This window comes from Salvelinus namaycush, chromosome 10, assembly GCF_016432855.1.
Source record: "Salvelinus namaycush isolate Seneca chromosome 10, SaNama_1.0, whole genome shotgun sequence".
Taxonomy (NCBI): domain Eukaryota; kingdom Metazoa; phylum Chordata; class Actinopteri; order Salmoniformes; family Salmonidae; genus Salvelinus; species Salvelinus namaycush.
Window position 1 is genome coordinate 28,541,158 of NC_052316.1, and position 26,183 is coordinate 28,567,340.

General features: G+C 44.9%; 2 protein-coding genes across 2 annotated transcripts; one reads left to right on the plus strand and one right to left on the minus strand.

Moving 5' to 3' along the window:
* Positions 1-1,267: 1,267 nt before the first annotated feature.
* LOC120054933 (amidophosphoribosyltransferase-like) lies at positions 1,268-10,881 on the minus strand. The gene is made up of 11 exons (XM_039002686.1): positions 10,406-10,881; positions 6,087-6,153; positions 5,507-5,713; positions 5,289-5,401; positions 5,042-5,187; positions 3,162-3,234; positions 2,915-3,066; positions 2,629-2,756; positions 2,294-2,515; positions 1,913-2,033; positions 1,268-1,820 (listed from the first exon to the last, which is right to left on the minus strand). Exons 1-11 carry the CDS (start codon positions 10,534-10,536, stop codon positions 1,648-1,650), a joined length of 1,533 nt encoding a protein of 510 aa, XP_038858614.1. The 5' UTR covers positions 10,537-10,881; the 3' UTR covers positions 1,268-1,647.
* On the plus strand, positions 10,710-15,873 carry LOC120054934 (multifunctional protein ADE2-like). The gene is made up of 10 exons (XM_039002687.1): positions 10,710-11,069; positions 11,166-11,202; positions 11,324-11,521; positions 12,187-12,365; positions 12,595-12,774; positions 12,909-13,022; positions 13,167-13,250; positions 14,217-14,397; positions 15,262-15,420; positions 15,536-15,873. The coding sequence occupies exons 2-10, from the start codon at positions 11,187-11,189 to the stop codon at positions 15,700-15,702; spliced, it is 1,278 nt and encodes a 425-aa protein (XP_038858615.1). The 5' UTR covers positions 10,710-11,069; positions 11,166-11,186; the 3' UTR covers positions 15,703-15,873.
* The last annotated feature ends 10,310 nt before the right edge of the window (positions 15,874-26,183 follow it).

Consider the following 26,183-nt stretch of genomic DNA (forward strand, 5'->3'; position numbering starts at 1 on the left):
TTCTTACATGTTTATCACGATGGGGAAAATGAAAGCACAATGAACTAATTAAATGTTCAAAGTCTTTCAATCTACATGGAACAAAAATATAAATGCAACATGTAAAGTGTTGTTCCCATGTTTTATGAGGTGAAATAAAAGATCCCAAAAATTGAATGTTAATTTCTCTACCGTAAGCTGCCTCCAGCGGTTTAGAGAATTTGGCAGTAAGGCCAACTGCAGACCACGCCAGCCCAGGACCTCCACATCTGGCTTTTTCACCTGCAGGATGGTCTGAGATGAGCCACCAGGACAGCTGATGTAACTGGGTTTGCACAACTGAAAAACTTCCTCAGAAACCATTTCAGGGAAGCTCATCTGCATGCGCGTCCTGACCAGGGTCTTGACGTGACTGCAGTTCGGCATCGTAACTGGCTTCCGTGGGAAAATCCTCACTTTCAATGGCCACTGGTATGCTGGAGAAGTGTGCTCTTCACGGATGAATCCTGGTTTCAAATGTACCGGGCAGATGGGCGAACGGTTTGCGGATGTCAACGTTGTGAACAAAGTTCCCCATGGTTGGGGTTATGGTATGGGTAGGCATAAGCTACTGGAAACGAACATGATTGCATTTTATCGATGGCAATTTGAATGAGATCCCGATGCCCATTGTGCCATTCATCCGCTGCCATCAACTCATGTTTCAGCATGATAATGCACAGTCCAATGTCGCAAGGATCTGTACACAACCAGACAAGTCACCCATTGAGCATGTTTGGGATACTCTGGATCGACGTGTACGACGGCGTGTTCCCGTCAATTTCCATCAACTTTGCAGTCATTAATGAGTGGGACAACATTCCCCAGGCCTCAAAAAACAGCCTGATCAACTCTATGCAAAGGATAGGTATCTGTGACCAACAGTTTCATATCTGTATTCCCAGTCATGTGAAATCCATAGATTAGGGCCTAATGATTTTATTCCAATTGAGGATTTCCTTATGAACTCTAACTCAGTAAAATATTTGAAATTGTTGCATTTATATTTGTTCAGTGTAGTATGCACTTTAAGGGAGGGACAGTAATTAGTCTGAAAGTAGGGAAACAGGATTCAACCACTTTGTATACAGGATATAAGCAAAATACAGTTGCAGGTCTATTTAGTAGAGGTTTTAGGCTAAATTAAATGGAAGCAAGTTGTTTTCACATAAAATTTTTGGTTTTAAGTTGTGCGTCTTACAGCTGGATAAGGCCACTTGTAACTAATCTCTCCAATGAGAGAAAGGGGTCAGAATGCTAGTTTTTAATAACAATGGAATATTATGTGGAATGAAAAGGCTGGGTTGAAATGTAATACATTGACCTGCATAAGGTTATTGTGTTGCCAGAGTGGAAGCATCAAGGCCCAAAGGTTTCAGACCAAAGCAGGCCAGGCACCACTCAAACAGTAACAGCTTTCAGGAACAATTTAGTAGCTACAGCAATTCTGTGTTTACTTGTCAAGGTGAGGCCGTGCCCCAGGCACCCATACTGTGACCAAGTAGGCTCCAAGAGGCACTTCCTTGGTTAGAGTAGGGTTAAGGTTCACACTTTAGACATTAGGTTAAGTACAATAACAGCAGTAGTGTGGTCAAGATAGTGGTTGTGGTTTGAGGTTGGGGTCAGCGGTCACCACTCCAGTTCCACAGGGTATTTGCCTGTGAGGCAGGCGGTGCAGTGGCCCACTATCCTGCTGGCCTTGGTGTTGGTGCTGATCCGCTCATCCTTCTGGAGGGTGGGGATTCCCCCCTGCACCGCTGACACCAGGCCCTCCACTGACAGATACTGCACGCTGGTGGCACCTACATTACAGAACAACATCACCGTTTTAAAATCTGGACCACACACACGTCGAATAATAAGTACATCGAATAATAAGTATTCCAAATCTCACCAATATAGCCAGCAATGTCCTTAAACTCTGGCCTGTTAGCAATGAGCTCCTCTTTTGTGGGGATGTTGATGCCCATGTAGCAGGGGAACCTGATGGGTGGGGAGGCAACGCGGATGTGGACCTATGGGAGGGGAGGTCAGCAACCAAAATGAGTGGTCATTACAGACAATGTGAGACCCGATGTAGTCTTTCATTGTCGAGAAGGAACCTGCAAGTAAGCATTTCATTGGACGATGTATACCATGCGTATCACATACATACGACTAATAAAACTTTACTGAAACTTGAGTAATCAACCATTATAAACAGGAGAGAGACTAACATGCAGTATAATTGATATTAAGAGGAGGACTGATAATAATACAGCTCTGGGCCACTCACCTCTGTGGCTCCTGCTTCCTTCAACAGCTTGATTATGGGGGCGATGGTGTTGCCCCTGACGATGGAATCATCAACAAGCACCACCCGCTTGCCTGCAAAGTTGTCTGTCAGCGCACCAAACTTCTTGGCCACCCCCAACTGCCTGAGGCGTGTGTTTGGTTGAATAAATGTCCTCCCAACATAGCGATTCTTACACAGAACCTCTACGTACGGCAGTCCCGACTGCAGAGATGGAACAGAAGAGTACAAACTGAAGCCTAGAATATTGTATGAATATGCACGAGTCAGAATATGCACCCTATTGCTATCAACATTCAATAGGTGCCACGACTCACCTGTTCCGCGTATCCCAGTGCAGCAGGAGTAGCAGACTCAGGCACAGTGCTGACCACGTCTGCCTCTGTAGGGGCCTCAATGGCTAGTTGCCGTCCACAGCGCTGCCTGACTGTGTACACCATCTGACCTGCAACACCAGGTGGAAACACTGAGGAAACTATAGCTACTCTGGCATCAGCTAAAAAGCAAGTAATGTGCTGTAACCTCCCAGCCAAACTATTTACTACTCTCACAACTTAAAACGTTTTTGTGTTATTAGCCAGGACAACTACTGTCTATGCCTACCTTCAAATATGGAGTCTGGTCTGGCAAAGTAAACATATTCAAAGATGCAAAAGGCAGGGAGGTCTCCCTCGGGGCGAGGGACGATGCTTAGGGACTTCACACCGTGTTTGGAGATCTGGACTATCTCTCCAGGCATCACCTCTCTGTAGTATCTAAGGAACAGACAGAGAGAGAGAGAAGCTTGTGAGCCACAGGACCACATGTTGCCATGGCAATAAGAGGTTGGTCACTGGTGATGAGAGCTCACTTAGCACCGATTGACTGGAAGCTGCAGGACTCTGATGACACCACCCAGCCCTCTGTGTCTCCCTCGCCAGCACCTGACAGAGGACACAATATGGCCTTGTCAATCATCCATCCTCTCAATTATATATACAGTACCAGCCAAAAGTTTGGACACACCTACCCATTCAAGGGTTTTTCTTTATTTTTACTATATTCTATATTGTAGAATATTAGTGAAGACATCAAAACTATGAAATAACACATATAGAATCATGTAGTAACCAAAAAAAAGTGTTAAACAAATAAAAACATTTCACATGAGATTCTTCAAAGTAGCCACCCTTTGCCTTGATGACAGCTTTGCACACTCTTGGCATTCTCTCAACCAGCTTCAAGAGGTTGGAATGCATTTCAATTAACATTGGTTTTTCCAGCAGGACAATGCTCCAAGCCACACAGCCAGGTCAATCAAGGTGTGGATGGAGGACCACCAGATCAAGACCCTGTCATGGCCAGCCCAACCTCCAGACCTGAACCCCATTGAAAACCTCTGGAATGTGATCAAGAGGAAGATGGATGGTCACAAGCCATCAAAGCTGAGCTGCTTGAATTTTTGCGCCAGGCGTGGCATAAAGTCACCAAACATCAATGTGAAAGACTTTTGGAGGGCATGCTAAGACGCATGAAAGCTGTGATTGAAAATCAGGGTTATGGGGCCTCCCGGGTGGCTGGGTTTGAGCCCAGGCTCTGTCGCAGCCGGCCGCGACCGGGAGGCCCATGGGGCGGCGCACAATTGGCCTAGCGTCGTCCGGGTTAGGGAGGGTTTGGCCGGCAGGGATATCCTTGTCTCATCGCGCACTAGCGACTCCTGCACGCTGACCAGGTCGCTAGGTGTACAGTGTTTCCTCCGACACATTGGTGCGGCTGGCTTCCGGTTTGGATGCGCGCTGTGTTAAAAAGCAGTGCGGCTTGGTTGGGTTGTGTTTTGGAGGACGCATGGCTCTCGACCTTCGCCTCTCCCGAGTCCGTGCGGGAGTTGTAGCGATGAGACCTGACAGTAACTACTAACAATTGGATACCATGAAAATTGGGGAGAAAAAGGGGGCTAAAAAAATATCAGGGTTATTCCACCAAATGTTGATTTCTGAACTCTTCCTAAGTTAAAACATTAGTATTGTGTTGTTTAAAAATGAATATGAACTAATTTTCTTTGCATTATTCGAGGTCTGACAACACTACATATTTTTTGTTATTCTGACCAGTTGTCATTTTCTGCAAATTAATGCTCTAAATTACAATATTTTTATTTGGGAGAAATGTTGTCCGTAGTTTATAGAATAAAACAAAACTGTTCATTTTACCCAAACACATACCTATAAATAGTAAAACCAGAGAAACTGATCATTTTGCAGTGGTCTATTCATTTTTTCCAGAGCTGTATATAGTTGCGGTCAAATATATTGGCAGACTTGCACGACTCACTATTTCTTCTAAAATAATATGACTTATTTATATATTTTTTTACTTTGTGTTCACACAAGTATTTGTTTGATTTACAAATTGCACAGGACCAAAAAATACAATTTAGAATTTTCACTTTAGTCAAAAAAATGCCTGAATCATAATTTGGTTGGAGGCAAGTGATTCTAATTTATGTGTAATTTATCTTACCTGTGGTAAGTTGCAAGTCCCTACTGGGTAAAAATAGCCATTCAACCAGTTTAGAAAAGAGAAAAACAGATCATTCTGCACCATTGCACTCCATTATAAAGTGCAAGTATGCCAATATATTTGACTAATTTTACATAGATTAGTAACTCTGCGCGTAGATTAGTTAAATCGAAAATACACATGACAAAGATACACAAATACCATGCAGCGCTAAGGAAGGACCAAAAACACCTGCAGTGTGGAGTTTGGAAATGGGGACGAGGCGTCCGATGCTGAGCGGTCTGTTTCCGTACGGGTCACGGATAGCATAGATCACATCTGTGTACATCACCAGCAGTGAGTAGGATGTAGGGGTCTCATGCATCAGGTTCTTTATCCTGCAATAGAGAGAATAAACAATCAATCAAGATGATGATCTTCACAGGGGGTAAAAGAAATGGGATATTATTGGAATGGATTAGAAGGCCATAGAATGGACCTGGCCACCCAGTCAGGGGCATCCAGTTCCTCCATGGGCGGAGTCAGAGCCAGCAGCTGGGTGATGAGCTCACTGTCTGAGCTGGTGGAGAGACCCACGCCGTGACGCATCACCTGCCATACACACACAGTTATGTATGCTTATACACAAATACACAATAATCAACTACAATATAAACAAATGCACACACAGTCATTGCATATGACAGCATGGCCCACCTTTTTACGCAGTGCGGCTGCATTGACCAGCTCCCCATTGTGTGCCACAGCTATCTTGCCGTGCAGTGTGTCCACCACAAAGGGCTGGCAGTTCTGCAGCTCAGAGATGCCCGTGGTGGAGTAGCGTGTGTGCCCGATGCCCAGGTTACCATAGCGCAGCTTCAGAAGGTCCTCAGGTGGAAAGGCATTGTTCACTAACCCCATCCCCTGTGAAGGGAAGCGGCATACCAAATCAGAACAATAACACATGCAGACATCTTGGACACACATACTGAACATTGACTCCTAAGATCTTGTGCATTCATAAAAATAAATACAAATTGTAGCCAAAATGTGATTAGTAAAGCTTTAACGTGATGACATAACTGTTGTCTTATTTCTGTACAGCAGGTTCCCTCCCCGTCTGAGACTTTAGTTGACGTGTTAATGTGTTTTGGGGGAAAGGTGGTGGTATTGTGCTTAGTTTGAGGACACTGAAAGGATGTTGAGTAATCATCATTATCTGGAATGAGTGTGATTATAGCCATGTTTCTCGTTCATGTTTTCGTACTGAATGGTTCTGTATGTCACACATTTTTACCTTGAGGGTGTTGTACGTTGGTGGGTTGACTCCATTACTTGTGACGATTCCAGCACTTTCCTGACCCCTAAATAAACAAAGACAAATAAATTGCTTGAATAACATTTAGGTTCTAGTCTTCAGACAATTTGTTTGATGCAACATGTTTGAGGCTAGCTTTCTGTATGTATACTGTCTTAGGGCAGACTTAACCGGTTTGGTAAAGGAGAAGTGTTTTAGAACAGGGAAAATGATGGGCTATGTGTATCTGCAGTGGAGTTGCCTTATATGGAGTGGCCTTGCACTGCAGCCTCAGCCAATTTGCCAAGCTGCTTCTCGGATTACAATCCATCCGTCCCTCCCCCACACCACACAGCTTAAGCCAGTAGTGAGGCTGCTTTGATTGGGTGGGCGTTCCTCTCGGCTTAACCGCCTGGTTGCCTTGGGAACCAGGCACCAGAGGAAGGGGGGCTGGGAGAGAAATAAGCATTTCCAGGTCAGCTCAAACATGGAGAAAGGAGCATGGAGACAAAGAGGAGGTGAAGAGGAGGAGATTCTAGAGGTGGAAGAGACAGGTGCAGCAGGGCAGTGGAGGGAAGCGGAGGTGCTGGCTCTTCTGTCAGTGTGGGGGGAGCTGGGAGCAGCTCAGCATTCAGGTGTATGCAGTAGAGCCACATTTGAATGCATCTCAGAGCAGCTGAAAGGGCTGAGCGTGCTGCGTGGCTGGAGGGAGTGCCAGGCCCAGTGCAGGAGGCTGGGACTGCAGGACAGGAAGGCTGAACAGCCAGGCACATCCACCAACTACAGCCAGGGGGAAGCAGCCGTGATGGACACCCAAATGAACCAAAGTGACTGGGAGGAAAAGGAGGATCTGACCAGTGAGAAAGAGGCTCACTCTTCCCCAGTCATAATACAGGAAGGTAACTGGAACAGTGTACTGGCTCAGAAAAAATATTATAATGCTGACACACTGGACTTTTATAGACTAATTTACAATAGAATAAAATCGGAAGATGTTTAGTATACACAGCAGTAGTCTAATTAGCATAATCTTTGAGGTATCCCTCATTTAGATTAGAGGCCGCTTCATGACAAAAATGTTGACTCAGACATAACTGGAGTCACATACCATTAGCCTAGAAAAAGGGTTACACTGAATCTAAATAAACCAGAGTATCAGTAACAGACAATATCAAAAATGGATCCCCTGATTGACATTCCTTTAAAAATGTGTGTGTTTGTTTAGGAGGCCTGTGTCAGATTCTTCACGAGGCTCTCCCTTATGCCCAATACGTGGGCCCTGAGGGGGGTCGCCATTGGACAGATGAGGAGGTGCGAGCTCTGCTTTGTGTCTGGTCTGACCGCCACATCCGCCAACGCCTCAAAGGAACACTACGCAACAAGGCCATCTTCCAGGAGATGGCCCGCTGCATGCAGAGGGGCTTCGGAGTGGTGCGCAACTGGAAACAATGCCGCACTAAATACAAGAACCTCAAGTATGAGTACAAGACAGCCAAGAGCGCCCATGACGCTGCAGGCAGCAGTGGAAGTGGCCCAGGAAGGTACATGAAGTTCTTTGATGAGGTAGAGGCCATAGTGCTGGACAGGGGATTTGATGGGGACCAGGATATGCAGAGAGGACCTGAAGGGGACCAGGGAGCTGGGAGGCTGGGCCCTCTGGAAGGCAAGACACAGTCTAAAGAACCTGAAGGAGACCTGGTTATTGAAATAGACGATGGTGAGATTTTAACCAAAAAAATAATACTCCAAGTTTACAGATGGTGATGAGATACTGAATGAATACATTGCTTAGACCTACTTTTAACATTTCTAGAACAATGCATCTTTCAGATGACAACAGTGACGATTATGAGCAAGACACAGACCAAAACCAAAGGGAATCAGGTATGTGTAATCAAATAACCTATAGCAGAGAAGCCTTCTGAAATGCTGTGCAGTACATGGGCTTGGCATAATTGCTTATGCTCACTCTATTCTACATTCTGTCTCCCATCCTAGGAGTCCATCTATCACCATTGGATCAATCTAGCTCCGAGCAGTTCCACGTGGTAACGGTGTCTGACACAGGCCGGAACTGGAGTGACCAGGAGGTGCGTGCTCTGATCCAGGTGTGGTCTGAGGAGGGTGTGTGCAGGCAGCTGGAGAGCTCCACCAGGAAGAGGGATATCTTTGTGCAGATCTCCTGCCGGCTACTGCAGCAGGGGGTGGAGCGCGACTGGAAGCAGTGTCACACCAAATACAAGAACCTCAAGTACCTGTATCGCTCCCTACAGAGAGGCAGGGCTGACAGCACAGACCCACGCCGTCTCATGAGGTTCTATGACGAGGTGGATGCCATTTTGACCAGGTCGGATAGTGGACCTGCCATGGGATATGAGGAACAAGCAGAGGCTGGCGCCATTTTGGCTGGGGCCATGATGGGGTATGAGAATGACACAGATGCCATGACTTCTCCAGTTAACTCTTACACAGATCAAAGCTATGAGGTTATCCCAAAGAATGAGGACAAACAAACACACACAGGTAATAAAGTGACTCCTTTGTAGATCAACCTAAGGTCACTCCAAATCATTTAGTGGTGACTATATAAAAGTCACCACTAAATGCATTTGTCCACAGGCTAGAATGCAAACAAACAGCTATGATTAGTGAGTGTTCTGTCTATAACTGACCACAGTGGGCAGCTGTCCTGGGTATCCAGGTCATGTTGCATTCCTGTATTTTGACCTTGAGATCACAGTAGTCCATTATTAAACACTCCCTGTTCAGAAATGACTCTCTATATCACAACAATGTAAAAATAAATGGGGGTAACTACATCCAATGTGTCCCTCATGATGTAAGCTAAACCGTGGAAATGAATTCCTTGTGACTCGGAACATGCTTCTATTAATCAAACAGAACGTGACCCAACACAGCACCCTTTCATCTAAGACAATGGCTTCCCTGATTGACTGATAATTGGCTTCCTTCATAGCTGTAGTTTTGTGGTGACTATATTAAAAAAATAGCAGACACTCCAACGCAAGCCATCACATCTTCAGACATATCCCACATATTTTGTTGCCTATAACAACCTAAACTATAACATTAAAAATAAACCCCATCGGCCCCAATGCTGGTAGTTGGAGCCAGTAGAACCTGGTTGAGGAAAATAAGTTATGAAATTGTGCATTAACAGTGATGTTGCATGCCTCTGTGTTCCTTCCAGACAATTCTGATACCGATAAAAGACAGGATCTGACTGCAAAAAGAGGACTGAAAAGGAAAGCGTTGATTCAAGGTTTGAAATTGTACCTCCTCCATCCACAATTATGTCTCATCTCATTTTAAAATCCACTCGAGACCAAAGGCTCAGTAACAGACTAATGATGGACGGTGTGACTGTGTGAGTCAGTCCTGTGACTTACCAATAAGACTCCTAATCTAATCATGGGAGAGTGGGCTGGTGAGAGGAGTCCGAAAACTGCTGAGAATGTGCAAAAACACTAGCCTTCTTTCCAAAACTGCAATTTGAATTCTGTGTATCCATGTGCTCAAAACGCAGAACAATAAGATTGCAATCTGCACATTCTTTAGTATACATTTTGAAATGTTTTCTCAGAACACATCAGCACAATCAACTTGAGAGGACCAAGGTCAAGAATCAGACTTCTACACAAAAGTGATCGATGAATCAATGATGAAGGCATTTCACCCCTCAACTCAATCTCTGATGTATTAGCCCTCTTGAATCCTTGTTTTCTTTAGATACCTGTAGAATTGTGAAGAAAAATGATACTGGGAGCAGCTGTGCTGAGAGTATTGCTTTCCAGTGCAAATTGGAGGAGGACCAATACATTCCCATTATAGAGATCAACTCAGTCTACTCAATGGCAGCCTCTGTCCGACAAAAACAGGTAGGCCTAATCACGTCCGAATGTTACAAATGATGTTAACATCATTGTAACCAGTTGGCTGTTGTATACAATAGGAGTCGTCTGAAAGTTGTGGCACACAATACCTTTCCCGAAAGATATTGAGTGGAGTCTGCATTGGAAAAATTTAGCAGTCTGGACTCCAAGGAAGTCCAGAGATCGCCATACTTTAACGGGAAACAATGTAACACAATGTACAAAGTTGCAAAGCAATGTGGAACGTTGACGTCACACCACGTTGTTTTGAGACATTGCCCACTACAATGCATTTTTTAAAGTGATGAAAGTTGTAACCATTATAGCAGTGTGGCTAATCAATTATGGGCAAGATGGGCAAGATAGTGGGAATTTGTAATTAGCGGATGGCTATACAAAAGTGCTCGCTAGAAAACATCAACTCACCTATGTTGTAGCGCTACAAGTCCCAAAGTTAACACTTGGGCAACTTCTAGTTGTGTTGGCCATTCTCCTGCTGCAACACAGCCGAAAACGCCGCACTCTTCTCCGATGCCAGATTCTTCGAACTCGCTCATTCTTAAATTCCTGCGCCTCCGGTGCTTGTCTACTTCACACAGCGTGTATCTCCACGCTCAAACACTGGACACGTGTTGACAACAGAGCTACGGCTACACGAACGGGCTCAACCTACAGGGATACAAAATGGGGAACTTCATTGACATCCCCTGACAACAGACGGAGTACTCCGTGTCAAATTGCGAAAGTAATACAAACTCATATCGATTAGGACTTTGACTGAGAACCGATATGCAGTCATTCACCCTATGTTTTTTGGTGATAAAGTTATTAGATTTATTTGAAAGTATTCAATAGATACTAAGTACAAATTCAAAGACACTTATTTTACAACTATGTCCGTGTTTGGGATGATCTGATATGTTGGGGTGAGCAGCGGAAAAAAAGTTTTCCCCACGTGGTGAGGCCTACATTACTGTAATTGGTTATTCCCGAATCGATACTAAATTGTAATTGGCTTTTCTGGATTCAGAAAATCAGTCGTGACTCCTGCAGCACATTTCTCTTTCTGCGCTGAATCCACGAGTTGCAGGTAAAGTGGCGAGAATTATAGATGAAAGTAAGATATTTTTGGTGTACATTTCCCACACTGTTGTTTTAATTTAACTTTACTTGCTTTATTTTTCAGGTTTTCAGATTATCTACCAACATGGCACCTGCATCAGGTATGGTTTCATGTAAAATAAAACTTGTACAACATATTTTTCTTCAGTTGCAAACAGCATTCCCGTAAATAAGTGTTTCAGCGTCGATTTCGCACTGATGTTTTTCTGCTTTCTGTTAAAGTGCTGAAACTTGGACAGAAACTAAATGAGGGAAAGACCAAGCAGATATTCGAGCTCGTGGATGAGCCAGGCCATGTTCTGGTCCAGTCCAAGGACCAAATCACGGCCGGGAATGCGGTGAGGAAGGACCAGATGGAGGGCAAGGCCGCGATAGCAAACAGAACCACGAGCTGTGTTTTCAAGCTACTGCAGGAAGCGGGTGAGTCTTCAGGCTACAGTGTTTTCAATTATCATTCATGATTGTAGTTCGTTAATGCTAATGATGAGTTTGGTTATGTGTCGGTGAGTGTGATAACTAGTTTAGATGTGCCCTCCATATATTCATAACATTCTGTAATCAATTTTAAAGCTTTATGGTAATGTGAGAAATATATATTGTCTGGGTCAGTAAAGTGTGCCAACGTTCAGGAATGCATTTGTCCACAGGCTAGAATGCAAACAAACAGCTATGATTAGTGAGTGTTCTGTCTGTAACTGACCACATTGGGCAGCTAGCTGTCCTGGGTATCCAGGTCATGTTGCATTCCTGTATTTTGAACTTGAGATCATGGTAGTCATTATTAAACACTCCCTGTTCAGAAATGACTCTCCATATCACAACATTTTTTAAAGAAATGGGGGTAATTGCATTCAATGTGTCCCTCATGATGTAAGCTAAACTATGGAAATGAATTCCTTGATTCGGAACATGCGTCTTTTAATCAAACAGAACGTGACACACCCCAGCCCCCTTTCCTCCCCTTCATCGAAGACAATGGCTTCCCTGATTGACTGATAATTGGCTTCCTTCACAGCTGTAGTAGTGGTGCTGTTTATTCACCAATGGCTGAAATAAGTCCTCGTGGTGTTCTTTTTATACCTCAGGCATCAAGACAGCCTTTGTAAGGCAGCAGTCTGAGACTGCGTTTGTGGCGGCCCACTGTGAGATGATCCCCATCGAGTGGGTCTGTCGGCGGGTGGCTACTGGATCCTTCCTGAAGAGGAACCCAGGCGTCAAGGAGGGCTACAGGTTCTCCCCTCTGAAAATGGAGATGTTCTTCAAGGTGTTTGTGTGTATTTGTATCTGTCCAATCATGCCCAGCAGAGAAATTATCAGAGAAAGTCTCTCTGCTAATCCAATCTCCCTGCTTAATTTGCACACATTCATTTTCCGCTCAAGTGAAAACATTTCAAGTTAGGTGCTTCGTCCATCATCAGCCTTCATACAAATATTGCCGTGTTCTACAGTTTACATCATTATCTGAAATCTTGGTCACTATTTGTTTGTCTTAGGATGATGCCAACAATGACCCTCAGTGGTCGGAGGAGCAGCTGCTGGAGACTAAGTTCTCTCTGGCTGGGCTCAACATCGGCCGCTGTGAGGTGGACATCATGAACCGCAGCACTGTTGCCATCTTTGAGGTTCTGGAGAGGGCCTGGGCCACCCAGAACTGCACACTGGTGGACATGAAGGTATGTGGCTCAGCATCACCCTCAGATGGTATGGGGAGGTAATGAAGTGCACCATTGTTTTGCTCTTAGTTAGTTCTGGAAGTTTTGAATTGAATGTCTTCCCGTTAACATGCATTTCTCTGACTGTTTGACAGATTGAGTTTGGTGTGAATGTGCGCACCAAAGAGATTGTGCTTGCTGACGTGATTGACAATGATTCCTGGAGGCTGTGGCCTGCGGGAGATCGGAGTCAGCAGAAAGACAAACAGGTGAGATGGTCTGCTGCATAGCTCTGTCCAATGCTGCTATCCTGCCTTCCCTTTATGGAAAAATGCTAATGTTGCCATAATTTAACCACCACAGATTTTGAGTTACACCATGTTAGCTGTAGTATAAACCTGTGTCCTCTGCAGGTGTACCGGGACCTGAAGGAGGTGACTCCTGAGGCTATGCAGATGGTGAAGAAAAACTTTGAGTGGGTCTCTGAAAGAGTGAAGGTATGCTAGCTTTGTGTATCCCACTAGTCCGGTGCCCTTTAGCCTAAAATAACAGGAGCTGACTAGCTGTATCTCTTATCAGGACAACAGCCACTAGTTTGTTTTGAATCAACATACCATAATGATAGAGGATTAGGGCCCAGATTTACAAAACACTTCTTACGCAAAAACTTTAAGGTTCTTAAGAAGAAGAAGAAAAAATAAGAACTTCGTAAGTGCAATTCCTCAACAATATTTTAAGAATTAATGATTTTCATACAAACTTCTTAAATGTCTTTAAGATGTGTATTGCTATGCAACTATTTTAGCTAGCAATGGCAATCATGTTATCTTATTTCTTACTGAGATTACTGTTCTAAAACATGTTCTTGGGTTTAAAATAATCAATACTGAAACTTTCAAATTCAGTTTGTGAATTAAACAATTGCTTTCATGAGCTTTTTATCTCACTGCCCTGAGTTTAAGACGAGGGTTTAGCTATCTTGGAATTAACAACATTTCCAATAACTGTATTTTCAATAATCTAATTTCTTAAGCGAAAAGTTAAGGTGACATGTAAATACTATTCTTCAAAAAGGTTCTTATGTAACTTAAATCTATAGTTAAGGAAAAAATGGCGGGTAAGAAATTTCTTCTTAAGAAGGTTTTGTGAATCTGGGCCCAGATAGTTTAACATTAACTTGTCTGTTTAATTGAGGTCCATTCCAGTGTTATAACCTAGACATTATGGGATTCTCACGTGAATCCCAGCATTTAAAAAAGCTCAACCTTTTTGTGACCAGTCTTTGATCAACCCGAGTAATCTCAGATTTGCATACTCCCTCACAACCTCTTGTCAATTTAACCCAGTTTGTTTTAATCTGTCACATGACGCACACAGAGACATGATACAAGTACAGCCCATAGTGAAATAGTTTAGGTCTGGCATTCAGTAGAGACTGATGGGGTGTCTGTATGTGTCCCTAGCTTCTGCTGGAGCCCAAGGCCTGTGGCAGAGTGGTGGTTCTGATGGGCTCCACCTCTGACCTAGCCCACTGTGAGAAGATCAGGAAGGCCTGTGGCTCCTACGGAATCCACTGTGTTCTCCGAGTCACCTCTGCACACAAAGGACCAGACGAAACTCTTCGCATCAAAGCTGAATACGAAGGTGGGCTGAGCTCAGCATTATAGCCCTAACCTTACTGGCAACCCCTAACATGCTGACCATACCGCTTGTGTTGCATGTGCGAGCGTTGCAAAATAAATGTAAACATACATGATATTCAATCATTGCACACACACTGCTTGCGCGCGCCAACGAGCATTTGCATTGCCAGGCGCTAAAATAGAAGTTAGTTCTATTTGTGACGCTCAATGTGCTCCAAGTCCTGCTTCTCCCATCTCCTCATTGGATTTTAGTAGCATATAGACACGTGGGTGATTGAAAGATTAACTGAGGTCGGTTGTGGTAATTCACCTTATTAAAGTTGGTTGCCAATCGCCATATAAAGTCCAAAGAAGAAAAAGAAGCCTGAAGTAAGGAGGGGAGATGATGAGAAATTAATTCAGTTGACCATTTTATCTGTGGATTAACTGTCAGAGTAGAGAACCTTGTGCATTTCAGGTCAAATAACAATATCCCAGGACAAATTAGCTAGCTTATCTAAATAGGACAAATTAGCTAGCAACAGCAGCTAGCTAAATTGCCGTAAATGTTTAATGCCTTTTGACCTGTCCCCAAATGAATATAATTGGTTCTGAGTTGGTTTTGATATTTCAACCTGCGTGTCCTGATTGCATTTGGTGTGGGTGGACAAAAAAGAACATAGCTACCCCTCTACATAGATTGTACAAGCCGTTGCCTGCTTATGGTTATTGAAAGTGGAAGATTATGTGGTACATACATTTTGAATAATTGCTCGGTATGTGGAGTAACTGTGCAGTATACTGGCTAAAATAATGCCTATCTAATATAAAACATTATACATTTTACTCTTCTGTATGGATGGGCTAATGTGCAGTATTTTCCCAGGAGACGGAGTACCTACTGTGTTTGTGGCTGTGGCGGGCAGAAGCAATGGCCTTGGTCCAGTGATGTCAGGAAACACCGCCCACCCAGTCATCAATTGCCCTCCTATCACCCCTGACTGGGGGGCACAGGACATCTGGTCATCCCTTCGCATGCCCAGCGGTGAGTATATCCCTCCGTGTGGTCTGTCTTGCTGTGTGTGTACAGTAATGTATGGTTATTCTCCTGGAAATGAATCTGTGTGTTTACCCTAACCCTGACTGCTTCTCTCCCAAAGGTCTTGGCTGCTCCACAGTCCTCTCCCCTGACGCTGCAGCCCAGTTTGCAGCTCAGATCTTTGGGCTCAGTGACCACCTGGTGTGGTCCAAACTGAGGGCCTCCATGCTCAACACCTGGGTGTCTCTGAAGCAGGCTGACAAGAAGCTGCAGGCCTGCAGCCTGTAAGGAGCCCCCTGTACTGTACCATTCCAAACCCTGCCAGAGCTCTCTAAGATGGGAATTGTGAAGCCTGGCTGTGTGTCATGTCTAATGAAATGTTTACCATGTAAAATCAACCCTACAACACATTTCTCTAATCATTCCCTTAATAAAGTGATTCATATGTATAAACATCTATTTTAGATTACTATGTTTTTCTATTTCATATACAGTATACACTACATGACCAAAAGTATGTGGACACGTCGAACATCTCATTCCAAAATCATGGGCATTGGTTCATGGAGTTGGTTCCCCCCTTTTCTTCTATAACAGCCTCCATTCTTCTGGGAATGCTTTCCACTAGATGTTGGAACATTGCTGCAGGGACTTGCTTCCACTCAGCCGAAAGAGCATTAGTGAGGCTGGTCACTGATGTTGGCCGGTTAGGCCTGGCTTGCAGTTGGTGTTCCAATTCATCCCAAAGGTGTTCGATTGCGTTGAGGTCAGGGCTCTGCAGGCCAGTCAAGTTCTTCAACACCAATCTCGACAAACCACTTCTGTGTGGACCTCGCTTTGTGCACGGGGCATTGACATGCTTAAACAGGAAAGGGCCTTCCCCAAACTTTTGCCACTATGTTGGAAGCACATAATCGTCTAGAATTTCACAGCCACCGACTATTTGTCCTCCACCAAACTTTACAGTTGGCACTATGCACTGTGGCAGGTAGTGTTCTCCTGTAATCTGCCAAACCCAGATTTGTCCATCGGACTGCAAGTTGCTGAAGAGTGATTCATCACTCCAGAGAACGCATTTCGTCCAATGTCGGAGAGCTTTACACCACTCCAGCTGACGCTTGGCGATCTTAGGCTTGTGGGGCTGCTTGGCCATGGAAACCCAATTCATGAAGCTCCCGACTAACATTTATTTTGCTGACGTTGCTTCCAGAGGCAGTTTGGATCTCGGTAGTGAGTGTTGCAACTGAGGACGGATGATTTTTACTCTTCAGCAGTCCCGTTCTGAGCTTGTGTGGCCTACCACTTCGTGGCTGAGCTGTTGCTCCAAGACGTTTCCACTTCACAATAAAAGTAGTTACAGTTGACCTGGGCAGCTCTAGCAGGACAGAAATTTGATGAACTGACTTGTTGGAAAGGTGGCATCCTATGGCGGTGCCATGTTGAAAGTCACTGAGCTCTTCAGTAAAGCCAGTCTACTGCCGATGTTTGTCTATGGGGATTGCATCGCTGTGTGCTCAATTTTACTATACCTGTCAGCAACGGGTGTGGCTGGTATAGCCGAATCCAATCATTTGAAGGGCTGTCCACATGCGTTTGTGTGTATATATGGTAAGTATTTTGAAAATGTAATGTTTAGCAATATATTTTCTGTTGTGTTACTCATAATGTCCAATCTAAGTTTTTTTTGAATGGCACAGTAATGTTTCCTTATAAAAAAAAACACGTATTAGCCAGAATTTCAAGCAGTGATAATATCAGACTATCAAGAATGCATGATCATCTTGATAGTGTTAAGCATATATTGTCCCAAATTACACAGGCCACTGAAAAATATATTTCCCAAATGTTTAAGAATTTAGGCCTTGGGGCAAATCTGGCTTGGATTCCAGAATAGATATTATTGTAGTGACCCGCACAGACAGCTGTGTGTTGTGTTAGGCTGGTAGGTGGTTGTGTTGTACTTACCAGTACCCAGTGTTCGCGGGGTCCGACATGCCAATCAACCTGCTATCTGCCAATCACGGGAATGCCTGGAATGTTCTGATGCCGGGCATCCTGGCGGTTGGCGGAGTGGCGTGGAGGGGGGTTGGGCAGGGGGATGGAGCATTGGAAGTTAAGACCAGGTTTAGCCTTTGTTCTCTCTCTTATGTCTGGCCTTCACAAGAGAAGGTCACGGATGGCGTGTGGTTATCTTTCATTTATTTGGCGTGGGCTACGGCCAAACAGTAGCCTGTGTAAAGTTGGGTTAATAAACCGTCAATTCGTAAACTCAATCCCCTGTCTGGACAATTGTTCCTTTATGATCTAGTCAGGTCATTACATTATGTTAGGATTACCTTAAAGTAGTATTTATTCAGATTACATTTTGTTAATTTTATTTACAAGAATCGTTAAGGGTGCCAATAATTTTGACATCTTTTGGAGATATTTTTTTTTTACTTGTTAAATAAAATCTTTTTCTCTGAGCAATTGTTTAACTATAAAATAATAGAACCCCCCCCCCCAAAAAAAATTTAATCTATACAAAAGGCCTAAAGCTCAGTATTTTTTGCTCATCTTCATCAAGGGTGCCAATAATTTCAGATGTGACTGTATGTATGCATGCTGCTACCTCCATTGTGTTCAATCTTGATGTAGTTTATCATGTGTGCTTTTATTACTAATGCTAAGTGTCACACCCACTATTGTGTCGTACACCAGAGTGTAGGCTGGACCTCACTAAACCAGAAGAATGTTACAGCACTGGTATCTGGCCATTTGTCAGAAGCTTCCACCATACCACCCTTCTTATGAAATTTAGCAGCTCGTTCATGATTGGTTACTTATTAAAATCTCATATCCATGCACAGACATTCGAAAAACCAGTGTTTTGATTTTACGGGCTGTGGTTCTGGAATAACCTACAGGATTAGTTGAGACTGGACAGTATGAATTCAGGGCCTTGATTCAGACCTTGGTCACTGAGTTTCTAAACTCAGAGATGCAACATCGCAAGACTTCCGGGAACGCTAGCGGAGCAGACTTAGCAGATCACGCAGGCCGGGGTTTGAGAAGTCAATAAGAGAAGTGAAAAATTCTTTAGTTAATTTTCTCGAAATCTAAAGGTACAACCTAGATTCGAGCCAATGTCTTAAGAACTGAAGAGGTGGTTCGGAGTGTGGTCAGGAGCAATATCTACCTAGACACATCACTAGGTTTATAGAGATCACGTTCTACCTCCTTTACTCTTTCTATCAGATTCTTGAAAAATAAGTCCTGATAAGGATTAAATGGTCTGTTCTTCATTATCATTTGACTCTGTGATGAAAAACAAGTTTCCAAAGTTTCAGATCTTGATTGCTGTACATTAGGGTTACATATTCAATCTAACTCAGTTGTTTCCTATGTGGGGTGGTCCATTTGAGATAAAACATACATTTGGAAGTGGAAATCACTTTATATTATAAGATGTGAGTGAAATTTGACATTTATCTGAGTTGACCAAGGTTTATGACAACTGAGCAGTTATTTTAGGTTATGTGGGCAGTTGGACAGTAACTTTTTTGTCAAGTGACTGCATTTCTTGCTTGAAGACTTGGTTAGACAATGGAGAAACTAAAAGTCCAACTTATTTTTGTTATTTTTGGGGGGGGGGGGGGGGTCTTGGTTCTCATATTAAATTAGGTAGAGGGGAGATTGAGCAACACTTGGACAATGGAATTAAATCAAAAAGCGTATTGCCAAAAGTAGAACCAACGCAGCATTGACCCTTCCCCCATATTACATTGAGAAAATGTGTACAAGACACCTTCCAACCCATAATTAACTATGGCAATGTACTGTACAGACATCCAAAATGATTGGCACCCTTGATAAAGATCAGCAACAAAATACTGTATAAAATAGTTAATACTAACTAACTTCCGCGACGCATATAAGGCCCTCCCCCGCCCTCCTTTCGGAAAAGCTGACCACGACTCCATTTTGTTGCTTCCAGCCTACAAACAGAAACTAAAACAAGAAGCTCCAGCGCTCAGGTCTGTTCATCGCTGGTCCGACCAATCTGATTCCACGCTTCAAGACTGCTTCGATCACGTGGATTGGGATATGTTCCGCATTGCGTCCAACAACAACATTGACGAATTCGCTGATTCAGTGAGCGAGTTCATTAGAAAGTGCATCGGCGACGTAATACCCACAGCAACGATTAAAACATTCCCAAACCAGAAACTGTGGATTGATGGCAGCATTCGGTGAAACTGAAAGCGCGAACCACTGCTTTTAACCAGGGCAAGGTGACCGGAAACATGACCGAATACAAACAGTATAGCTATTCCCTCCGCAAGGCAATCAAACAAGCTAAGTGCCAGTATAGAGACAAAGTAGAGTCGCAATTCAACAGCTCAGACACAAGAGGTATGTGGCAGGGTCTACAGTCAATCACGGATTACAAAAAGAAAACCAGCCCCGTCGCGGACCAGGATGTCTTGCTCCCAGACAGACTAAATCACTTTTTTGCTCGCTTTGAGGACAATACAGTGCCACTGACACGACCTGCTACCAAAACCTGCGGGCTCTCCTTCACTGCAGCCGAGGTGAGTAAAACATTTAAACGTGTTAACCCTCGCAAGGCTGCAAGCCCAGACGGCATTCCCAGCCGCGTCCTCAGAGCATGCGCAGACCAGCTGGCTGGTGTGTTTACGGACATATTCAATCAATCCTTATCCCAGTCTGCTGTTCCCACATGCTTCAAGAGGGCCACCATTGTTCCTGTTCCCAAGAAAGCTAAGGTAACTGAGCTAAACGACTACCGCCCCGTAGCACTAACATCCGTCATCATGAAGTGCTTTGAGAGACTAGTCAAGGACCATATCACCTCCACCCTACCTGACACCCTAGACCCACTCCAATTTGCTTACCGACCCAATAGGTCCACAGACGACGCAATCGCAACCACACTGCACACTGCCCTAACCCATCTGGACAAGAGGAATACCTATGTGAGAATGCTGTTCATCGACTACAGCTCAGCATTTAACACCATAGTACCATCCAAACTCGTCATCAAGCTCGAGACCCTGGGTCTCGACCCCGCCCTGTGCATCTGGGTACTGGACTTCCTGACGGGCCGCCCCCAGGTGGTGAGGGTAGGTAACAACATCTCCACCCCGCTGATCCTCAACACTGGGGCCCCACAAGGGTGCGTTCTGAGCCCTCTCCTGTACTCCCTGTTCACCCACGACTGCGTGGCCATGTACGCCTCCAACTCAATCATCAAGTTTGCGGACGACACTACAGTGGTAGGCTTGATTACCAACAACGACGAGACGGCCTACAGGGAGGAGGTGAGGGCCCTCGGAGTGTGGTGTCAGGAAAATAACCTCACACTCAACGTCAACAAAACAAAGGAGATGATTGTGGACTTCAGGAAACAGCAGAGGGAGCACCCCCCTATCCACATCGACGGGACAGTAGTGGAGAGGGTAGTAAGTTTTAAGTTCCTCGGTGTACACATCACGGACAAACTGAATTGGTCCACCCACACAGACAGCGTTGTGAAGAAGGCGCAGCAGCGCCTCTTCAACCTCAGGAGGCTGAAGAAATTCGGCTTGTCACCAAAAGCACTCACAAACTTCTACAGATGCACAATCGAGAGCATCCTGTCGGGCTGTATCACCGCCTGGTACGGCAACTGCTCCGCCCACAACCGTAAGGCTCTCCAGAGGGTAGTGAGGTCTGCACAACGCATCACCAGGGGCAAACTACCTGCCCCCCAGGACACCTACACCACCCGATGTCACAGGAAGGCCATAAAGATCATCAAGGACAACAACCACCCGAGCCACTGCCTGTTTACCCCGCTATCATCCAGAAGGCGAGGTCAGTACAGGTGCATCAAAGCAGGGACAGAGAGACTGAAAAACAGCTTCTATCTCAAGGCCATCAGACTGTTAAACAGCCACCACTAACATTTAGTGGTCGCTGCCAACATACTGACTCAACTCCAGCCACTTTAATAATGGGAATTGATGGAAATTTATGTAAAAATGTATCACTAAACACTTTAAACAATGCCACTTAATATGTTTACATACCCTACATTACTCATGTATATGTATATACTGTACTCTATATCATCTACTGCATCTTGCCATCTTTATGTAATACATGTATCACTAGCCACTTTAAACTATGCCACTTTATGTTTATATACCCTACATTACTCATCTCATATGTATATACTGTACTCTATACCATCTACTGCATCTTGCCTATGCCGTTCTGTACCATCACTCATTCATATATCTTTATGTACATATTCTTTATCCCTTTACACTTGTGTATAAGGTAGTAGTTGTGGAATTGTTAGGTTAGATTACTTGTTGGTTATTACTGCATTGTCGGAACTAGAAGCACAAGCATTTCGCTACACTCGCATTAACATCTGCTAACCATGTGTATGTGACAAATACATTTTATTTTATTTTATTTGAATACAAATACTGATCTATACACAGACACACTTGGGTCCTCCTACCAGGCAAGTTCACCACTGTTCCAGTGGTTTTAATTGTTGCCATAATAGTGTGTAATTGGCATTTTTGTCTCTTAATTTTCTGAGTACTTTGCCATTCCCCATGGTGATGGATGACAAATGGATTTTACATGTGTTACCTAATTTTTATACCCCAGTAAAACAGGAAGCCATGAAAGGCCACAATACAGTATCTTAAACAGATTAATTTAAAAAAAGTAGAATGTTAATGCAGTATAACAATATACTCTGAGAGTCGGGAAGCAAGTTCAGGGAGTGAATACATTTAATAAATAAACGAACACAAGAAACACGAACAGCGTACCAACATGATACAGAAACAATGACGACTGGGGAAGAAACCAAAGGGAGTGACATATGGGCAGGTAATCAAGGAGGTGATGGAGTCCAGGTGAGTGTCATGATGCGCGTAATGCTGGTGACACGTGTGCCCAATAACGAGCAGCCTGGTGACCTAGAAGCCGGAGAGGGAGCACACGTGACAGTACCCCTTCCCCGACGCGCGGCCCCAGCCTCAGGACGCCGACCAAGATGATGATCCCGGGGATCAGGAGCAGACCGGTCACCTCTGCTAAGGCGCGGGAGCATGAAGACCTAGAGCGCCGGAGAGAGAGCATACCTGACAGTACCCCCTCCCCGGCGCGTTCGGCTCCAGCCGCAGGACGCCAACCACAGGGACGATCCCGGGGATCAGGAGTGAACCGATCGCCTCCGCTGAGGTGCAGAAACCTGACGAACCGGCTGAGGAGTGAGAGTCTGATGAGCCGGCTGAGACCTCCCTGGCTGCCTCGGTCGAGGCACAGGAACCTGTTCAACCAGCTGAGGCATGGGAGCCTATCGAACCCGCTGAGGCATGGGAGCCTACAAACCCACTGAGCCCTCCCAGGTAGCTCCGGCTCCAACACCCGGACCCGACATCACCTCCAACACAAAAACCAAACAAAAAAAACACTCCCTGATGCTTCCCTTTGTTGAGTCGTCATTCTATAACGATGTACTCTGAGAGTCGGGAAGCAAGTTCAGGGAGTGAATACATTTAATAAATAAACAAACACAACAAGAAACACGAACAGCGCACCAACATGATACAGAAAATATTATGATTGGGGAAGAAACCAAAGGGAGTGACATATAAAAGGCAGGTAATCAAGGAGGTGATGGAGTACAGGTGAGTGTCATTGTACGCAGATGCCCGTAACCATTGTGCCAGGTGTGCGCCATAATGAGCAGCCTGGTAACCTAGAGGTCGGAGAGGGAGCACACGTGACATGTAGAGTACATTTTATTCATTTTATTTATAAGAATCATTAGGGGTGCCAACAATTTTGACACCTTTCTTTTTGAGATTTTAGTTTTTTACTTTATAAATAAATCTATTTATCTAAGCAACGGTTTTACTATAAAATAACATGATTCCCCTCCAAAAAATTGCATACAAAAGGCCTATAGCTCAGTATTCTTTGCTCATCTTTATCAAGGGAGGCAATAATTCCAGATGTGACTGTACAGTGCATTCGGAGAGTATTCAGATCCCTTCACTTTTTTCACATTTTGTTATGTTACAGCCTTATTCAAAAATGTATTAAATAAAAAAAATCCTCATCAATCTACACACAATACCCCAAAATGACAAGGAAAAAGCAGGTTTTTAGAATTTTTGCAAATATATTAAAAATAAAAAACAGAAATACCTTATTTACATAAGTATTCAGACCCTTTGTTATGAGACTCGAAATTGAGCTAAGGTGCATCCTGTTTCCATTGATCATCCTTGAGTTTCTACAACTTGATTGGAGTCCACCTGTGGTAAATTCAATTGATTGGACATGATTTGGAAAGTCAGACACCTGTCTGTATAAGGTCCCACAGTTGACAGTGAATGTCAGAGCAAAAACCAAGCCATGAGGATTGTATCGAGGCACAGATCTGGGGAAGGGTACCAAAAAATGTCTGCAGCATTGAAAGTCCCCAAGAACACAGTGGCCTCCACAATTCTTAAATAGAATAAGTTTGGAGCCAAGATGCTTCCTAGAGCTGGCTGCCTGGCCAAACTGAGCAATTGGGGGAGAAGGGCCTTGGTCAGGGAGGTGACCAAGAACCCGATGGTCACTCTGACACATCTCCAGCGTTCCTCTGTGGAGATGGGAGAACCTTCCAGAAGGACAACCATCTCTGCAGCACTCCAACAATCAGGCCTTTATGGTAAAGTGGCCAGGTGGAACTCCTCAGTAAAAGGCACTTGACAGCCATCTTGGAGTTTGCCAAAAGGCACCGAAAGGACTCAGTACATGAGAAACAAGATTCTCTGGTCTGATGAAACCAAGATTGAACTCCTTGGCCTGAATGCCAAGCGTCACGTCTGGAGGAAACCTGGCACCATCCCTACAGTGAATTATGGTGGTGGCAGCATCATGCTGTGGGGATGTTTTTCAGAGGCGGGGACAGAGAGCTAGACAGGATCGAGAGAAAGATGAACGGAGCAAAATACAGAGAGATCCTTGATGAAAACCTGCTCCAGAGTGCCTAGAACCTCAGACTGGGGTGAAGGTTCACCTTCCAACAGGACAAAGACCCAAAGCACATCGAACATCTCTGGAGAGACCTGAAAATAGCTGCGCAGCGACGCTCCCCATCCAACCTGACAGAGCTTGAGAGGATCTGCAGAGAAGAATGGGAGAAACCCCCCAAATACAGGTGTGCCAAGCTTGTAGTGTCATACCCAAAAAGACTCGATGCTGTAATCTCTGCCAAACGTGTTTCAACAAAGTACTGAGTAAAGGGTCTGAATGCTTATGTAAATGTAATATTTCCGTTTTTATTTGTTTTGTAAAGAGCTGTCTGTATTGTGGACACAGGACATATCTATCTATCTATTAAAAGACCAGGCTCATCAAGTAGGTACCCCTCTCCATGCTATCCTGTTTTGGGGTGACCAGTCCAAATCTCTCCGGGTGCCCATTGACTCTGGGGTCCACGAGAGCTTTATAGACGCTACCCTGGTGTCGGAGCTGGGAATCCCCACACAACCCCTCTCTATTCCCATGGACATCAGAGCGCTGGATGGGCGCTCTATTGGCAGAGTCACTCACAATACGTTTCCCATTAACCTGAGAGTGTCAGGTAATCACAGTGAGTCTATGCAGTTCCTGTTCATTGAATCCCCTCACGCACCCGTAGTTTTGGGGTTTTCATGGCTCCAGAGGCACAATCCGCTGATCGACTGGGCTACTGGTCTGAAGTCGGCGCAGCCTGCCCCGGTACGTCTTCCTCGGATCTCTCCGCCATTGCCACAGAGTACCAGGACCTCCAGGAGGTTTTCGACAAGGCCCGCGCTACATCTCACCCTCCGCATTGACCCTACGACTGCGCTATCGACCTTCTCCCGGAAACTACACCACCTCGGGGGTGGCTTTATTCCCTGTCGGGTATAGAGACCAAGACCATGGAAAGGTACATTGAGTACTCTCTTGCTGCAGGGAGTATTCGTCCATCTGCCTCCCCCGCCGGCACAGGGTTCTTCTTTGTGGAGAAGAAGGACAAAACCCTGCGCCCGTGTATCGACTGCCTCGGCCTGAATGACATCATGGTTAAAAAAATGTTACCCTCTACCACTCATCTCCTCGGCTTTCGAGCCTCTCCAGGGGGCGATGATTTCCTTGGTCAGTTCAAGAACTCGTCCTCCACGTTCGACAGGTCCAACATCTCCTGGAGAACCAGCTTTTTGTTAAAGCAGAAAGATATGAATTCCATCGCTCCACCATCTCCTTCCTAGGGTATGCCATTGCTGCTGGAAATATTCAGATGGACTCTGACAAGGTGAGAGCGGTGGTGGATTGGTCTCAACCCACATCGAGAGTGCAGCTGCAACGTTTCCTGAGGTTTGCTCATTTCTACCGCCGCTTCATCCGGGGTTACAGCACCTTAGCTTCCCCCTCTCAGCACTCACCTCTCCCTAGGTTCTGTTCACATGGTCTCCAGCAGCTGACCGGTCGTTCTCGGACCTCAAGCATCGGTTCACTACAGCTCCCATCTTAATCTATCCGGACCTGTCCCGTCAGTTCGTGATGGAGGTCGACGCCTCGGACGTCGGAGTGGGGGACGTCCTGTCCCAGCGTTCTGCCCAGGACCAAAAGCTGCATCCCTGCGCTTTCCTTTCCCATCGTCTTAACCACGCTGAGAGAAACTACGACGTGGGAAATCGAGAACTACTCGCGTCAAAATGGTGTTGGAGGAG

Excerpts from the sequence above, each read along its gene's own strand:
- LOC120054933 (XM_039002686.1), bottom strand. The coding sequence starts at position 10,536 with ATGAGCGAGTTCGAAGAATCTGGCATCGGAGAAGAGTGCGGCGTTTTC. Across the intron at positions 6,154-10,405 it reads CTTGTAGCGCTACAACATAG|GGGTCAGGAAAGTGCTGGAA; the intron begins GTGAGTTGATGT and ends TTGTTTATTTAG. Across the intron at positions 3,067-3,161 it reads TTCCAGTCAATCGGTGCTAA|ATACTACAGAGAGGTGATGC; the intron begins GTGAGCTCTCAT and ends TCTGTTCCTTAG.
- LOC120054934 (XM_039002687.1), top strand. Across the intron at positions 11,522-12,186 it reads CAAGCTACTGCAGGAAGCGG|GCATCAAGACAGCCTTTGTA; the intron begins GTGAGTCTTCAG and ends TTTATACCTCAG. Across the intron at positions 13,023-13,166 it reads GTCAGCAGAAAGACAAACAG|GTGTACCGGGACCTGAAGGA; the intron begins GTGAGATGGTCT and ends TGTCCTCTGCAG.